This window comes from Anoplophora glabripennis, unplaced genomic scaffold (assembly GCF_000390285.2).
Source record: "Anoplophora glabripennis isolate ALB-LARVAE unplaced genomic scaffold, Agla_2.0 scaffold4, whole genome shotgun sequence".
Classification (NCBI taxonomy): domain Eukaryota; kingdom Metazoa; phylum Arthropoda; class Insecta; order Coleoptera; family Cerambycidae; genus Anoplophora; species Anoplophora glabripennis.
In genome coordinates, this window is record NW_019416568.1 from 300,948 (window position 1) to 319,864 (window position 18,917).

Genomic DNA, 18,917 nt, shown 5'->3' on the forward strand with positions numbered 1-18,917 from the left:
ATATTAAATCAATATCAAAATAATTATTTAGTACTTTTCGGGTGAAAATTATTTTTATATTGCTTTGCTTTTTTATATCTACACTAACATAATAATATACAGGGGGTATAGAAATTGAGGAGCGAATTCTGGAACGTGAAAAATAAATAACGAATAAAAGGTTAAATGCTCGACAAGATTTCTCCTATACAAACAAAAATTATTGCACATTCATAACTACTCATTTTAGTACGTTAGGAAAGTTTTACTTCATTCCATACACATAGACCTAAGAGAAATTTAGAAGAAACTAGCGATCGGGTCGTCAAATCAAATTATCAGGGTCTTTGTTACAGATCATTTTCAAATTAAAAAACATAAACTGTAAAACATAAAACAAGAAATCTTAAGGCACTCATATTATTTAAAAGGCATGAACGGAATTTTGTAGCGTTTGTCTTTAGAAATACCGGATGTTCTTTAAATTTTAGTTTTCGTTTGAACGCTATATAAAAAATGCCGTGGAAATAATTTGGGGAAACCGTTATGGATAAGCTAACTAATAATGATTACAATGTTGAAAATTTTGGACATTTTTTAGGCAGATCCGGGCTTATTAATAGGTTACGTTTTGAAAAATTTGCTTACACTATTAAGTTATACATTAAAAGGAAAATTTCAACTTAAAAAGCAATATTTTGAATATACAAATACACTTTTTTAAGAGAAAATGTGTTTCGAAAGATTAAAACGTGGGGAATATTTTAAATCTTTTTAACTATTCATTTCGTTAGTCTCCTCGAAAGCAGTAAACAGTTTTTTAAGAAATAGTACTCAATATATTTAGAAATTTGCTAAAATCATTTATTTGGTATAGTCTTTCTGATCTCAATTGAAGAACCAAGAGGTTGGCAGGTTGGCAAACGCGGCACAAACACAGCCGCACTGAGCAACCTGGCCATAAATTAGCAAAAATAGCAGTGCAGTGCAGCAATGCGGATTTTGGAGCAGTTAGGAAGTATAAAAATATAAAATGCGCATATCATGACAGTATCTATCTACTTCTTTCCCTTAAAAAATGGTAATAAAACTGAATGCTTTCGTTATAATATACAAATTTAATATTTCACATAAAAAAAATTAAGAGCATAGCTCGGACCGGCTAAAACTTAAAAATTCCCAAAAATAAAAACATAAAAAAACTTAGTACTAAATAATTATTACGTTCCATGAAATTCAGAAATACGAACCGTCTTCTTTGATATAAACGAGTAGCGACCGAGGTAGCGGCAACTTTTCCGTGTCGTTTATGCTGATGCACTGTCGAATAACGAACCGAGAGAGATGCTTCAGTGACGCCACCTTGTCATACCTCGAGACTGGCAAGGTAAGTCTTACGGGGTAATTGGGGCTTATTTCGTCCGTGGACTTAGTGTAACAGTACACTCCGTTCTTGGATTTCGTCAAGGCGTCGTTTACGAGTTCCGCCACGCTATGATAGCCCCCCTGATTGAAGAGGCTGTACCCGTTCTTATTCAATTCGATTCTGGTGTGGAGAGTTCTGCCAACGCTTCTGAAGCTCATCGTGAAGATATATCTGGGGGAGAAATTAATGAACGATTTTACAATTTAAGTAATTGCTTTGTTACTTGTCGGATGATGAGTCTCTGATGAGGAAGGCTCCGTCGGGGAAGTTTCTCAACCTGTCCTCTGCCTGCATTCTTGAAATCGGCCCCCAGTACCAATAACAATTCGAAAGACTAACGACTTCTACTTTAGGGACCCGACCATTTTGTATTTCAGACAATTGAGGGAAATTCCTTCTTGATTCTCTTCTAGGGGTTAGCAGAGGGCCTTCTGCAGATATCGGACTCTCGTAGCTATTCGAATACTGAAAAAATTATAAATAAATCCATGAAATTCAAAGATGTATACTTTAATTCACACCAAACTTTGATCGTTAATTACTCTGGGAGGAATTTCAAAAATTGGTTCTTCTGCAATAGATTCCTTTTTTATTGGCTCTATGCTATATATATTTTCTACATGTGTCGTTGGTGAGCTAAGTGTAACCTACAAAAGAATAAGCTTAGTATAATTACAAATCCTACTAGGTCAAATTAAAAATTATTTCTCTATCTGTTCCTGTCTAAATAGCAAATAATATTGCACTGCTTAAATAAATGGCTGAAGATGAATCTAACAGCAACAATGAAATTTTTTTCAAGTAAAAGGGTTCAAACAGTAGCTTTAAATGGTTCAAAATAAAAAAATATTTTGAAATCAGTTGCAATTTTAAACAAAGCTAGTTAATTCATTTATTTCCGTATTAAGAGATAGGTGGTGATATTCTAGTGATTGTATTACTCATGTTTCCCCTACCTCCTCATTATCTTATCATTTGTGTTTCCTATGAATATTAGTTTGTGTAATAACAATGACAACACAAATGACATGAATATTCATATATATTTCCGGATAATCTGATAATAAAAGCACAATTAGATATTTAATTTGTGTTATTTTAGATTACATATTTTATTAATATTATATCAATTTAACGTCTTCATATTGCTATGAAAAATATATACTTATTAAATAAAGTACATACCCGAGATTGAGAACTGGCTGAAGAGGCTGAAATGTGAATGGTATGCCTAGAGCTTGGAGGGACATTGTTATTCATAAATACATTTTTTACTCTAGCCTGCATTTTTCTTAAACTTTTCCTAAAACTGTTACGAGTCCTAGAGCAAGTTGTAGTATCACTATCAGCAGGTGGTCTGCGAAACACCACTGTTGTAAAATCATCATCGACAGGGTCTCCAGGGTTTCTTCTTATACTTAGTTGTCTCAAACGGTTCATCCAGTTTTTAGTTTTATGAGTATTTGGGTTCGTCATTTTTTTTCTTATTACTGAGGTATTACTTTATTACCACAGTCGCTCTTAAATCATCTATCACTTTGTGAGAACTCTATATATGATAACAACACTCTCATATTAACAAGGAAGTAAGTTATTAGTGTTTATAATAATTACTGCTCGATTGCACATTAAAAATTACGGAATTTATACCAACCAAATACCAATTACACTACTTTTTTTAGTATTTTCTACAAAAGATAACCGATATACCCACAATACAAGGGAAATTTTGACATACCAAATTTGACGTCTATTAAAATCACTGCAACAAAAATGTATCTACCATTGTACCAATACAGAAGAAGAAGATTAGATAACTCCAGAAGTATTTAGGGAAATCCCAGGGTTACTGTTGGTAGCACTGTAAAGTGACAATGACGGGAGTCCTGTCATTTCATGTTTTGTAAACTATTTGTTTCTACGACATTTTTTGGTGACCAAAGTTTCTTTTTTTGTTGATTTTACTATGAAAACTTACTAAAACACCTAATATTTTGAACATTTTCTCATGACTACTAACAAATATGGAATTACAAGCCCAGGAATATCTGAAACAAAAAAACTGGATCCAAGCAATAGACTTATACAACAAACTCTTGTCAAATAAGCAAAATACACTTGAACAAGTTATTTCCTATCTTACAGACAGAGCCGAGTGTTTTATGGAAATTAACAACTATCAGGCTGTAATAGCCGATTCAAAAAATGTCATAAAATTGGTCCAGGACCACAATAATCATAATGTATGCCTGGCCAGAAAAAGACTCATTCATTGTTTGTGTCTATTGAAAAGATTTGCTGGTAAATTCTTATCTTTTGTCTTATTTAATGCTGCATGCCTATCAAAACACTATAAGCTCAATGAAACAAAAAAATGTATATGTATTGATAATATTTCAATTTGCTAACATTCAGTTTTTTAAATTTTAGAGGCAGATATCATGGCTAGAGACTGGTTAATATATTTACAAGAATCAGATAATAATAAAGAAGTTAGACCTCTTCTTGAAGGCATATTGGGAAGCTTTATAAATTGTACAAATTCCAAACAAAAATCTGTTAGTTTACTAAAGATATTAGAAACAAATTTTACTAGTAACCCCAACACATCCATGAAGGTAACAGACATTTTTCTTATTTTGGGTAATACAGGCAGAGTTTTAGAAAAAAGACGTCTTGAATTCAACATATTGTCCAGAGACTTAATTATAGTGAAATGCGGATAAATTTAATAAAGCTGCTCATTTGACAAATGAAGAATTTTTTTAGAGTAATTTTTTTAAAACAAAATCCTACTCAAAATAAAAAAACTCAATAAAAATTTTAAAATGTTTTAAAACTTGGGTTAATAGTTCAGCAAAGAACAAAAGAACCAAGATTAATAAACGCACTGTAGGCATTTATATGATAAAATGATAATGTAGTGGTGGTGCATTTTGCAATAGGAAATAATCAAATGAATAGAGTTAAACTCCATAACAGCAATATCGAATTACATACCATTAGTATTTAATAACAGAAGTATTTAAATATTTTTAAATCAAACAAAGGCTTGAAATTTTGCTTATTCGTATAAGCAAATGAGAGTCAATGAGAATTTATAACCTCTTCATTTTCATAAGGCAGCAACAAAGTATTTAATAAGTAAGTAATTTTTATTACCCTTCCATATTTAATTTGTGCTTTTCCAGAACAAAAAAAATGAATGTGGGGTTTTACTATTTTCACCAACATTTTTACCAAATCTTATCTTTATACCAAATTCTTAAATTTTTAAATTATGCAAGCAATATTTTAAGAAAATTTCAATTTAGAGGGTGTTCAGATTTGATTTGGAACACCCCTATCTAATTTTGATGAGTCCTACAATTTCGATGATTATTTTTTATATATGTTCAGCATCTACAGAACCAAGGTGATGATGCCAATCATATTAGGGACTATTTTATGAAAAAGCTGACACCATAGCAGCACCTTTCCTTTCATTCATTTATAGCTCTGTAAATCCTTTTTTCTAACGGTAAATTTTTGTTTCTTTTAAACAATTTAGTATGCCTTGAAAGTTGTTGAGAACGGTAAAGTACCTTGAGAAAGGTTTTAGAACTTGATAGCTAAAATAAAATTAAAAACAACTACTTTGTTTTATAATTTTAATATTAAGATCAATATAAGACAAAGCAGGGGTATTCTTTATATTTTATTTTTTTGTTACATGACTGTCAAGTAATTTTAAGGTGTACAAACTTTTTTAGGGAAGCAAAAGTATGCATTATTTCAAAATTTTAGACATCATAGTCAGCTTCCCCATAAGAAAAAATCTCCATTATGATTTCCGGGAAAACCACCCTCCCAAACACCTTTTATATCCTTAAAATGATTAGTAGCATCTGTTTTTGCAGATGGAAATTCATACGTGCATCTACTGCAATGTCTCGTTCCTGGAGAGGTGGGATTTACGCGACCACTGCCAAACGGAAGCACACGAAATGATGGTCATGTCCGACGAAGGACATGACTGGTTCTGGCGCCCTCCACCTCGCGGATTCAAATCGGACACTTACATGCTCTGTGAAAATTGGAAAGAGACGGGCAGCTGTCGATTTGGTATACAATGTGTACAGGCCCATGGAGCAGATGAACTTATAGAATGGAAGGAGAGGTTCCGATACAGAGAAATGAAGCTGCAGAGGGCAAGAGAAAAAGAACTCTTTGGTAAACTTTTTATCATCTATAAATTATGTTTTATATAAAGTATATATATTTACTATTATTCTTCCAGGTAAATCTTATACGGAAGAATTGCTAGATAAGTGGGTTCAGTCTGCCAACCCAAACACTTTGATGCGGGACAAGATAGAAGACGTAGATGACTTTTGCTCTTGTTCTTTATCGGCAACAGTCTCCTCTAAAAATAGTTTGCACGATTGGACTTTCTACCTGACAACAAAACGACCGTTGAAGGCCGTGGCTTTACTTCAGGACACCCACCGAAATCACTTCTTCATCTCAAGTATTCTAATAAAAAATTGCAAGATCGACCTTAAAAATAATCAAGAATGGATCTCCCCGCTTTTAACCCACGATTCGTTGCTACCTGTCGAATACAGGATAAACGTCGTTTTCACCACTGGCATATTCGGAACTTTCAGACAGTCTGTCGTTTTCGATTTCTCCTCCGAACCAGTACTAGTGAAACATCTATGCGTGGACGTCGTTCCAGATTCTGATCTCGATAAAATCAACGAAATCCGCAAGGAAATCACCGTCTCGATATCCGAAAGGTGGACTATTAACAACTCCGACATTCTCCCTTTTTATTCCAAGTTGATTCACGATACTGCTAACGGCGAATGGGAAAAAAACTTACATTCTATGTACCCCTACCCGCGAGTCGAAACATTTCAACTGTCTCACGCCACAGTCGCCGAGAAGAAGTTCACGAGAAATAACTACAGGGAAAGAATGCACGAGCTGCTGTTTATAGAAGAAATGGCGAGATACGACCTGATCGCACGCTACAATTTAACTACAAAAATGCAAATGACCCACTGCTATATCTTGTCGCCGAACAGCACCGCTTCTAGCACGGCCAAATATTCGAGTAACGGAGAATTATTCGCTTCGGTGAGCTTGGGAAAGGAATTGTCGGAGGACACGTCCGAAGGCAGGCTCATTTTGATGCACTGCAAAACCATTTATTTCTGTCCGACTTCTATGCAGAGCAGGCGGAGGGTGTACCAAGCTCTAATCGAGGACAAAGGCAAAAACATGGTGTACCTGAGGTTATCCTCGCAGACGGTTCAAGAGTTAGGCCTGACGCGCGATTCCGAGCTAGAAGTACAAATACAGTTTCAATTAAATCGGATACCTTACTGCGAATGGCATTACACGTTGGACAAAATGCCTACTTTCAGGACCATCTTCCCTGAAACTTACTTGGAACCGACCATACCTTGGTCGCCTTCCAGACAGTGGAATAAAAATTTAGATCGCAGGTTGAACGTCCGACAGAAAGAAGCCATATTAGCCATCACCACACCCCTGACCATTCAACTACCTCCGATACTGGTCATCGGCCCTTACGGGACAGGGAAAACGTTTACTTTAGCGCAGGCTATCAGGGAGTTGATCAAGGAACCCTCGAATAGGATTCTGTTGTGTACTCATTCGAATAGCGCCGCCGATTTGTATATAAAGGATTACTTGGATCCCTGGGTCGAAGGGGGCGAAGAGAGCGCAAGGCCGATAAGGATCTACTATAAGCAACGTTGGGTCGCCACCGTGCATCCGATAGTGCAAAAGGTAAGGTTAAGGCTTTAGTGGCAAGTATCCGATTAAAAAATGTATAAAAAACAATTTTTGTTGCAGTATTGTCTCATAAAAAACGACGGAAGCACAAGATCCTTCGAAATCCCCTCACTGGAAGACATCGTAAAGCACAAAATAACCGTCGTTACTTTGTCGACGTCCATCTACCTGACGGCCATGGGCATACCTCAAGGGTTCTTTACGCACATCCTTATAGACGAGGCTGCCCAGGCGATAGAGTGCGAAACTATAATGCCACTCACGATGGCCACGGAAAAGACTAGAATAGCACTAGCCGGAGACCACATGCAGCTCGGTCCGACCATATTTTCGACGTTCGCAAAGGACCGCAACCTTCATATATCCCTACTAGAACGACTTTATGACCATTACCCCTCTCCGTATTCGTGCAAAGTTATGTTGTGCGAGAACTATCGAGCACACGAGAGCATAATACAGTTCACCTCGGAATCGTTTTACGAGCAAAAGCTGTTCACACGTCATAAACAGCCTAGACACGCAAAGTTTTACCCTCTCACGTTTTTTACTACCAGAGGCGAGGACGTGCAGGACAAGAATTCGACGGCGTTTTATAACAATTCTGAAGTATACGAGGTCGTAGAACGAGTATTAGAACTGAAGCATAACTGGCCCGAAGACTGGGGAGCTTTCAACGATCAAGCCATCGGCATCGTCACGCCTTATTCCGACCAGGTGTTCAGGATACGATCGGAGCTCAGGAAGAGGCGGATAGATGACGTTTGCGTGGAGAGGGTGCTGAACGTGCAAGGGAAACAATTCCGTGCAATAATACTGTCGACCGTGCGTACAAGAAAGACCTGCAGCAACCAGTCTTCTGTGGGCGAGGTCGAGTATGGGTTCCTGTCAAATTTGAAGCTTCTCAACACGGCGATAACCAGGGCGCAAAGTTTGGTTGCCGTCGTTGGAGATCCCATAGCGCTCTGTTCTGTGGGGCGGTGCAGTAAGGTGTGGGAGCGTTTCATTCAGATCTGCAAGGATAACGAGAGTCTCTTTGGTATCACGTGGACTCAGCTTAAGGTGAGTGAATCGTCACTTATACTATAAAGTCCTAACACTGTGTGTGGGACGTCACTTATAGTCCGATCTATAGGTAGAAGAGATTACAAAAAATACCACCTGGAAACAAAAAATATGGTGATACAGGAAAAAAAATCCTAAGAAAGATAGTGTATTTTTCTTGTGGCGCATAAACGGCGAAGTTTACCTAAAAAATTCATAAAAGTAAACAAAAAACGGTTTTTCGCTAATAAAAAAAATCTTGAACTCCAATCAAAAAAAGTTAAATGAGAAAGTTGTAGCTATTAAAAAAAACTATCCATTCGTATTTTAAATATATCGAAAAAACCGCCAAAAGTCGACTTCTTTGTTTTTGCTGTATCTCTTACAAATTAAGGTTTTGAAACTTGTTACATGCTGTAAATGCAGCCCCCGGCAAGCAAAAAAGTTAATGATTTTATTAATTTCAAGTGTCCGAAGATGGCTTTGAAAAAAGTAAAAATTCTTTGCTCGCGTTTTTCTTGAATATTTTTTTCGATTTTCATTTCTCTATAATGTCTATTACAGGAATCGATTGGTACGCGAATTTAAAATAAAAACGTTGCTCTACGGTCTACTGGAGCCGATATATATATATATTTTTTCAAAATATTCCACAGGCCACTATGTAAGTGCTACAGCGACCATTCTTACAGAGACTGAAGTTGAACACTTATATTTTCGATAAAAAAATTCATTTTAGCCACTTCTGCATTTTTAATTATGCGTCAAACCGAAGCATTCAAGCACGGCGCGAGCTAACTGTAGCAGGCGACAGATTGGGGGTGACGCTACTCGGCCGCTCCGAAAACTGAATTCGCGCACACCGAAATATCACGTTTATGACAGCCTCAAAAGCATAATTACCTTTGAAGAAAAATATCATGTAGCTGCGTCAGCGATTGCGAAAATAAAATCTGTGGTTGTAAAAAAAAATTCTTTAAATGTACAAGTGTTTGTTTACATTGTAATGCATCCCGATGTGAAAATTTTGAGACTCCAAACATGTAATTATACGATGATTCTGACGCAGCTACACGATATATTTTTTTCAAAGGTAATTATGCTTTTGAGGCTGTTGTAAACGTCATATTTTGGTTTATCACCTCGAGCTACTCCAAATTAAGCACAAAAGAATTTTTGTACGTGGTCCAGAGGCCGAGATAATGAATATTTTGAAAGTAAGAGCGGGAATTCAGTTCTCGGAGCAGCCGAGTAGCGTTACCCCTACTCCGTCGCCCGCTACAGTTAACTCGCGCCGTGCTCAACTGCTTCGGTTTGACGCACAATTGAAAATGCAGAAGTGGCTAAAATGAACCACAATATTTTTTATTGAAAATATAAGTCTTCAGTCTCCATAAGAATGATCGCTGTAGCACTTAAATAGTGGCCTGTGGAATTTTTTGAAAAAAAAAATTATCTCGGATCCAGTAGGTCATAGAGTAACGTTTTTTTAAAAAAATTCGCGTAAAAATGCCACCAATCGATTCCTGTAATAGACATTATCGAGAGATGAAAAAGATATTCAAGAAAAACGCGAGCAAAGAATTTTTACTTTTTTCAAAGTCATCTTTGGACAATTGAAATGAATAAAATCGTTATCACCATTTTTTACCATGAAAGTACAACTCTTGAGGGAAAAATGAGCCCCGATTCGTTTCTCTACGACTATTCGTCGAACAAGAAGAGCCGATTTTCGAGTTGACCTTTTTTTCGATAAATCGTTATAACTCGAAAAATTTTTCATATTTTTTAATTTAAAAAAAAGGTACTTCTTTGCTTGCCGAGGGCTACATTTACAGGATGTAACAAGTTTTAAAACCTTAATTTGCAAGAGATACAGCAAAAACAAAAAAGTCGATTTTTGGCTGTTTTTTCAATATATCTGGAAAAGTAACACAGCAAGTGATATATTTAAAATACGAGTCGATAGATTTTTTTAATAGCTACAACATTCTCATTTAACTTTTTTCAATCGGAGTTCAAGCTTTTTTTATATTAGCAAAAAACCGTTTTTTTGACTTTTATGAATATTTTTGTTAATTTATTTTTCTATATCACCATATTTTTTGTTTCCAGGTGGTATATTTTGTAAATTTAACATAAGTCCGTGACAGACTGATTGGACTATTACAGGTTCCAAATACAGGTTGGTGGGTGAAGCAAAATAACGTAACTTAATAAACATCTATACTTATGCATAAAATTGAATAGTTTACAGTTTAATTAATATTGTAATAGTTGCCGAAATAGATAAATTAAGCCAAGTATAATGTACGTGTCGACTTTTGTCATATACGATTAACGACTGACTAAACCGCTAGTAGTGACATCATTAGATGATGACGTCAGCTGTGAGGCTTTACATTTTGGTAAAACATCAAAATGAAATACAGGAATTTTTTGTATTCATCGAATACTTATTTTAAATTCTAACCCCTTACTATTCCTTTACAGTTACAACTGGACGGCATTGAACTGAAGAAAATCTACACACTAAACCCGTTGGCCCCCGAATTTATCCCGAGGAAATACAGGGAAATGGGGATCGTACCGGGGGCCGTCAAAATAGAAACTAGTTTACCGAAAGAAGTTTTCCCTCTACCTGTCCCGATTCACGACTATAGGTTATACCCATCGCTGATCTACCCCCAGCAACCGAGACCGTTCTTGTTCAACATACCACCGGCGGTGCCCAACGTAGTACCAGCAACCGTGGCGCAAATCCCACCTCTCAGTACTGTCCCTCCGCCAGTTCGAGTGGGAAATCCCATAGTCGTCGCGCCAAGACTGATTCCTCCCGTCACGCAAGCGATGCCGTTGCCCAAAAACGGGCAGGTGACCGACACTCCGACTCCGACGAAAGCCATACCACCAAAGCCGGCAGTCGTTCAATCCAACAACAGACTGATACAGTTCCTGAACAACGTGCATTTTCCAGAAGCGAACGTGTTGAACGATTGCGTGAATCTATTACCCCAAAACATGTGCCTGGCGGATATGCTGCTGCAGCCTCCGATTCTGCAGGAAAGGTGGTACAACTACTTAAAAGAGAGCACCGGATACGAGGCCGCGGAAAAATTCAAGTATCTCCTATTCACCACGAACCAAAAAGGTACGAAGGTGTTCGATAAGAGCTTATTCGAGAGATCTACCCCTCAACCATGCGAATCTCCGACTTTCAACTGGTACGACAGTCCGACTAACCAAATAAACTTCAACAAACCGGTGTACATGACGGAGAATATACCGAGCGATTGCAGAAGTCGTTCCCGACAGAACGGATTGGTTTATAAGTGGGACCCGCAGTTCGTGAAAAAGGTCTCGAATAGCGCCCCCAACGGCCTGTCGTCGAACATGACCGAAACCGAACTGCAGAGGCACATAAACGAGGAATTCGCCAACCTGAATGTTGCGGGTAGTGACATAAACGAGGTGTTTGCGGCGCTTACCGTGAAAAGTGAGTCGTTGAGGGTGGGGGCTCAGAAAGTCTCCGGCCCCCGTTTCTACAAATATTTTCACTAGGTCTCGAGACGGCGATTAATTTGTATATTGTAAATAGGACTTGTAAAATGTTCGATTGTCTAGCGTGTAGATTTCATTTTTTTATTATATTTATATGTTGATCTTTATATATTGTACTTATTAATTTAAGATATATTTAAAAAGAAATGGTTCATTATTTATACTTGTGGTTTTATTTTTACCCTTCCAGGTTTATTTATTTAAATTCTTTGTTTAATGTACATAAAAATTATTACACGTCAAAAACGGGAAAAAATAGTCGAATTATATAAAAAATAAAACAGTAAGTATAATAATAGGCAACTTGCGTGATTTTAATTTCTCTTAAGGCTGCATAAATTTCTGGTCCATAACCGACAGCAATGGTGGTAAAAAAGATAAGATTAAATGTATGTTTAAAAATACGTAAAAATTTTATTTTGTTCAAGAATGCATTATGACGTCATTTAGTGCTACCGTATGCGAAGAGCCTTGAAGCAAAGAGAATTTAGCTAGTTCTACTGCACTTTTTCATCCTGTCGGGCTGTCCTGTCCCTGTTGTTCATCTTATCGATTCTCGATCGCACTAAATGACGTCACGAGTTAAGCAGCAAATACTCAAAAACAAATATTTTCCGCACTAAAGTTATATAAGCTGTATTTGTTTTACCACTTGGTTAGTTCAGTTTAGTCAAATTGACCAAACTAGAAGTGACCGCGATTTGAACTAACTAGGTTAAACAAAACACACATCTACTCCATTTTAAACTTTGACTTTTGACGTCTGTTCAATTTCAGTTTAATTAGATTGTTGTTGTCAATCATACTCTTTCCAACATACTTACGATCAATATATCTTCGAATGAATCCATATCCATTATCAACGGCTTATTTTTATTATTTAGATTTATGATTATTATTATTTGTAGATTATGTTTTGTTCGGTTATCTTGTTCACTTACTAACCACGATATTAGGCTAGGTTAGATCTGAAAGGGGGGAACTGATTTTGGTTTGTTCACTTGTTTAAAAAAAAAAAATCGAACTTGGTCAGAACTCTAGCCACTAAACATTTTTCAGTTTCTGACATGTTTCAGAAACGTTTCCATTTTTCTTGAAACGTTTCATAAAAAACCCATGCAACGTTCTGGTAACGTTCTAGAAGTCCAAGATGTCCTCCCCAAAATACGTTTCCAATGAAACGTTTCAAAAAATTGGTTTCAGTAACATTCTTTTTATGTTCCATTTATGCCCTCGATATTTTTGTTTTACGTTTCAGTATATTTTCAGAAATGTTTGAGTAACATAATAATTTTATTACCATATTGTTCTCATAATGCTCTCAACTTTAGATCATTTTCATTTCAAAAGCGTTTTTGAAATAGTATAAATAGTGTGAGTATTTTTTTAAATATCTCTAATACTCCTTTGTGATATTTTTATTTGTATTGTGAATGACTTAATTCGAACTAAAAAAAGTTACATTGTATATTAAAAAAAATAAATATGCTCTTCTAGTTTGGGGATGCGGCAACTTTTACTAAGAATTTCTTTCTTTTTGAGAAGCCACTGAAAAAAGTTTCTAATATGGATTACGAATTTTGCCATTCATCGTACAAATAAAAATATCACAAAACAATATCAGAAGCATTAAAAAAAAGCTACACATTTTATATAGTTCAAATACGCTTCTGAAATGGAAATTTTCTAATGTTGAGACCTTCATGAATATGGTAACAATGACGAACTGATAATTAGAAAAAGTTAGTTATGATTATGAATCTTAAAATGGTAGGTACATGAAAAACAAATAACATTACTGAAAAATAATATAAAGTTATAATTTCTTCTACGCATGGTCAATATTACATATATCCTTTTAATAATAATAAATTATACAGCAGAAATAAGGATACAAAATGATATCTTGACAAAGTAAATATCTGTAGGTATACCTAAACTCTTTTATTTAAGCATGCCTATACACATAAACAAATATAAACATTTGTACAAAATATAAAATAAATGACGTCTATTTCACTTGATTCATCCATATTTCAAATAGTTCTCACTGACTAAGTAGTTGCTCTTCAAATTATATCGAAACGTATAGTTGTTGTTCCATTTTCTTAGTTCTTGTCCCTTGTCCTCTTGTCTGTAATAGGTAGTGGGTATAACTATATTTAGGTAGATGTGACGCAAAATTGGAAATCTCTACACACATATCGTTTTAAACATTTTGCATCAATATTCATTATTTTATATGCACCTTACAATAACCACAACTGCACACACTACAAATTATCACATAAAATAGCGTCAAAGTAAAGATGAATAACAACGAAACCAAGCAAACTGACAAACCGCAAACCTAACCTAACATAATACGAATTGAAACGACACACGGGAAACAAATAAACTCGGGCTGTTACGCGCAGTCTACGCAAGTCACGAACATACATTTTTTCTAGACTTGTGTTATAAATATGCTACCACATTTTTTTTTCTAATTATGTCTTTATATAACAAAGGCAAATGAACTAACGCTTGAGAAGGATTGGGGATTGAGAGCAAAATTTAACTAATGCCGAATGTTCCATAAGATAAGCAAAAATAGCAAAGGGTTGTTCGTCTGTTATGTTTCCGAGATCGAAAGGTAATGTTTCGAGTATTGTTTCAAACTCTCTTCAATTGTAACGTTTCGGCTATATTTCACTAAATAAGTTTTCAAGTGCTACATTTATGTAATGAAACAGAAACGTTTCTAGTTAATGTTTCAAATGTTTAGTAAAACATCTCATTTGCAACGTTTCATTTACGTTTCGTGTTTAGGGGGTACTGAAAGTGAACCAAAGTGACCAAGTGTGTAAAACAAATACAGCTATTATTAATTGACAAATTGACAACATCGAAGATATACAAATAAGGTTATAGATTTTTTCCAGACATTTAAAAAGTTGAACATATATTTGTGCCTAATACATTTTATTAAAAATCAAGTGATAGATAATAAACTATCATTATTTTCTTTTTAGCTATACCTCTTAAATTATAAATTGATACCAACATTTTATTTTTCAAACATAATGCTAGATATTTAATTTTATGAAAAATTAAAATTTTGAGATTAATAAAAAATCGATGATCCCTAATTTAATATTTTATTTCACGAATTTCTTCCAAAATTTGTTCACCATAAAAGTTTTCTGAGTCCGATTTATGAAAAATCGTCGCTTATAAATATGGTATGAGTTCCATATGTAGGTATCAAATTTTTCCAGTATGCCTATGGAATACGCATAGTACGAAGTAGGTACATGCCAAACTCAGATTTTACAAAAATACAAATTAGTTTCTCTTTGTACGAAGATTATATCAAATAATATTTCTTCCAACAATGTTTATTATTTGCGTTTAATTTTCAAATATGTGCAGGTAGGTACTGGATTTGATTGCCCAATTATTGATTTGTTTACCTCTACCTAATTTAATAATATACCTGCCAGCTTAATTAAATTTATTTTTATTCTTAATTTTATGACACCTGTTAGATACAATAATAAATTCCGTTATTATTCTCTTATTAATACATCCCTTAATTAATAAATAAATATAATATCATGAATCCAAAAGCTTATAAAATTAGGTACCTCTCAAATACAGGGGCGGTACGGATATTTTTTGATATGGGCAATGTATTCTGCTTATGACGCTGATATAAAATATTCACCGGAAAATAGGCGGCCTTGCTTGGAGATTTTAAATATTAGTTTTTATGTATATCGTAAATTATTTGGTAATATTAAATTAATTGCCTAGTAAATATCACGTTCTAAGAATGAAGCAATCCTCGATTCCCCTTACGTACGCCTCTGAACATGCTTCGTCACTTCTCAGATAGATATTGCATTTTATTTTAAAAATATAAAAAATATACGACATATTTCAATTTTAATCTATAGCTGCGATTTTAAGACCTAGCTCAGCTAGGCTCTAGCTGTCAATGCAAAATTAAGTATCTATTTTGGAAAATAAATAATAATATAACTCATTTTCAAGATTGAGTTTTTTTTGTCAATTAACAATACTACACAGTCGAAATATTCTGCAATAACTATAAAACTATTCATTTCACAAATACAAATTAAAATAACCTGTATGATCATTAAAGATAGGTACCTATTGGAGTGTAACTGTTAATTTTCTAAATATTTCTGCACTATTATTATTTTCAGTACATTTATTAAAATTATTTTTGATTTGTTAACATTTCTCGTTATAATTTCTCCCTTATTACTGGTATGTACTTAAGAATAGTCCTGTATTCAGACTTTTTACGGCAATTTTACAAATTTACAAAAAAATCAAGGAATAATAATTTCTAATGTAAACAAAAAAAAATAAATAAAATTAAAAATAAAAGTTAATAATCTTTTTAAATTTAAATTAAAATAAAAATATTTTCCCAAGTGTACCTGATTCACATTCTAGTATTAAATTTAAACATATTTTAATTATTTTAACTTAAATTCTAGAAATTTCTTAATTTCTCCTCAGATTAAATTCAGTTAGGTACCTAATTAGTTTATTACAATTGCTTAATTGCTATAAAGCAAAGGGGTGGTTATGGCCGGTTATATAAAGAGATAGATACTGGTACTGGTTTTATTTATAACAGAGTGGTGCTTTATTTTAGTTTTTAGTGGTGAATCTTATTGGTGGCAAGTATTTTTTTCTTTTTGTTGCTATTTTCCCTCGTTTAATTTTTGTGTTAAAATAATTTTCGTCGGAAAACAATAAGTGGTTATTTATTACACAGCATGTGTTATTATTTAACCCTTAGTAAAAGAAACAATCTTTATTTTTAAGATGGAAAGGTATGTCCAGTATGTGGATGGCGTAGGATGGTGGCTAAGGTATCCTCCTAGGCAAATGAATCTTAAATTGAAAAGGAAACTGGTAAGTTAACAAGTATTTTATATTGTTATATTAATTGTGGGTGGAATTGTAGCAGAATTATTTTGTTTGGAAAGTAAGCTAAAATGTCTATTAATTAAAATTTCAGTTCCATGTGCATGATGCTGATTTTAGAACACTGGCCAAGATATTCCCCTTAGCCTTTGAAGTTAGTCCTAATAATAGACTCCCACACAAAATTCGAGGCAGGGGATATTCCAGAAGGAAGGCTCCACGTATGGTAAATAATTCTTATTAATCGTTATAGTATTGTAGTTAATAATTCTTCCTTAAACTATCTAGACTATTCCACAAATTATTAAAAAGATTAAAAAAATGAAAAACTATCAACTATTATATAGACTTTGTTTTATGTTACAGGGCCAGCTTCATGATATTGCTCCAGAAAAAGTATCTAATCTAAATCCTCTAGCTCGGAGTTTGTTCCTTCGTTTGAGAACAAACTATTACCAACGCCTCCCTCTCCATTGAGAACAGAGCATTTACAAATAGAAAAAAACGAGAGGACTACATCAATAGGATTTATTTCGAATCTGTCAGAGAGTGAGTTGAAAAATCGTATCAATGAAGAATTCGATAATTTCGATTTCAGCAGGAGTAGTCTAAACGATCTTTTTGCTTCACTTACATATAACAATTCTTGGATCAATGTAAAATTTCGATGTGATGAGAATGTAGCATCGGCCTCACGTTTTTACAAATATTTCCAGGTTATTTAACGTAAAATTTTGGTTTTTGTTTATTTTTATATGTATTGTACTATCATATCTATATTTTTGTTAAATTAAATTGAAAATGTTTTAAAAATAGAAAATTTGCAACTATTGTATTGTTTTATTTCTTTGTCGTTCAAAACCTAATGACAACTAAGACAAAATTATAATAATAATTAATTTTAATAAACATTATTATTGCGAACGGACTTTGAAAATAAAAAATCAAAAACAAAAGCACTCAACAAAGTCTTTGAAACATATTGCAACATTGAGTAGGTTTCCATATTTTCCCTGCATTAAAAAATATTTAGCACTTTCTGAAACTATTAAATGCTTTTATTTTTCGATATAAAGTGGGATTTTAATATTTTGTTACTTCTTGTATACATACACTTTGTAATAATGTTAGGAGCATAAAAAATAAAATGTGACGCCAATGGTTAACAAATCAAGAAATTCGTTTCTTTGCGGAAAAAATTGGAAAAAAGGAAAAAATTAAAGAAACTCGTAATAGAAACGCTTGAAGATGTATATTAGAGATTGGGGTGTCCTAAAAAAACTTAAAATTAATAGAGATCAAATACAATGCTCGAATCCCACGTAACTGCGAACTGTGACTGTTAGGCAACCAAACATACAATGGAGAAAATTCCCTAAAAATTGATGGTAGGCCAGTGGAGTACATTTTACATTTCTTTACAAACTTTGAACTTTAATCTGGAAATAGAAAAAATCATTTTTAAAAATTAACAAACGTAAATATAATTTATATTAGCAAACATATTGGTTAGAGCTCTTTATGTAATATAGATTTTAACATAAGTTCAAATTTTTCGGTACTTATTCTATTATGAAAAATTATATCAAAATTGAAGTAGGTATAATAATAACTAAAATAATGATTTGAATGATTTTCCTTTAAAGCATTATCAATGTCTTTTGAAATCGATTTTATATGTAAAAACAAACAAATATTTATGTATTTGTATCATATAATAAAATATATTCTGAAATCGATGTTATGAGAGGTTTAAGATTGGTAAATAAGTATATGTTTAGTGGTACAGGCACAATTAAAATATTTTTTATTTCTTTTATATCAATTGAATGAAAATCTTACCTGTCTGTATCTCAAAGATCTTTAATCAAGCAACTGATTAAAATCAGGTAGGTAGGTAAACCTAATCCTTTGTTTATTATGAATTTAATTTCCTTAAATTATACCTGCTGTTTATTGAACTAGAATTAAGTAATTAGAATTCAAGGAATTATATCTTGTGGAAAACAGGGAACAAAATGGGAGTTTCAGATAGGTCTCTTGGCAAGAGATGACTGATTATTCTTTGCCAAAAGACCTCCTTTTCAATAATGCGCATCTATTAGCTATTCATAAAAATGCTAGAAAATTTATAATTATTGTAGGTTCCAAG

General features: G+C 33.8%; 2 protein-coding genes across 2 annotated transcripts; one reads left to right on the forward strand and one right to left on the reverse strand.

The window, feature by feature from the left end:
• Positions 1 to 941: 941 nt before the first annotated feature.
• On the reverse strand, positions 942 to 3,143 carry LOC108917389 (cytokine-inducible SH2-containing protein). Its single transcript, XM_018723949.1, has 4 exons — positions 2,591 to 3,143; positions 1,927 to 2,052; positions 1,629 to 1,870; positions 942 to 1,576 (listed from the first exon to the last, which is right to left on the reverse strand). Exons 1-4 carry the CDS (start codon positions 2,879 to 2,881, stop codon positions 1,216 to 1,218), a joined length of 1,020 nt encoding a protein of 339 aa, XP_018579465.1. The 5' UTR covers positions 2,882 to 3,143; the 3' UTR covers positions 942 to 1,215.
• Positions 3,144 to 3,289: 146 nt separating this feature from the next.
• On the forward strand, positions 3,290 to 11,953 carry LOC108917445 (probable helicase with zinc finger domain). Its single transcript, XM_018724038.1, has 6 exons — positions 3,290 to 3,706; positions 3,836 to 4,023; positions 5,305 to 5,617; positions 5,685 to 7,207; positions 7,274 to 8,272; positions 10,748 to 11,953. The coding sequence occupies exons 1-6, from the start codon at positions 3,430 to 3,432 to the stop codon at positions 11,813 to 11,815; spliced, it is 4,368 nt and encodes a 1,455-aa protein (XP_018579554.1). The 5' UTR covers positions 3,290 to 3,429; the 3' UTR covers positions 11,816 to 11,953.
• The last annotated feature ends 6,964 nt before the right edge of the window (positions 11,954 to 18,917 follow it).

Coding starts and splice junctions, on each gene's coding strand:
- LOC108917445 (XM_018724038.1), top strand. CDS start 3,430: ATGGAATTACAAGCCCAGGAATATCTGAAACAAAAAAACTGGATCCAA. Junction 3,707..3,835: donor TCTATTGAAAAGATTTGCTG/GTAAATTCTTAT, acceptor TTTAAATTTTAG/AGGCAGATATCATGGCTAGA. Junction 4,024..5,304: donor ACCCCAACACATCCATGAAG/GTAACAGACATT, acceptor CTGTTTTTGCAG/ATGGAAATTCATACGTGCAT.
- LOC108917389 (XM_018723949.1), bottom strand. CDS start 2,881: ATGACGAACCCAAATACTCATAAAACTAAAAACTGGATGAACCGTTTG. Junction 2,053..2,590: donor CAGCCAGTTCTCAATCTCGG/GTATGTACTTTA, acceptor ATTCTTTTGTAG/GTTACACTTAGCTCACCAAC. Junction 1,577..1,628: donor AGAGACTCATCATCCGACAA/GTAACAAAGCAA, acceptor TTTCTCCCCCAG/ATATATCTTCACGATGAGCT.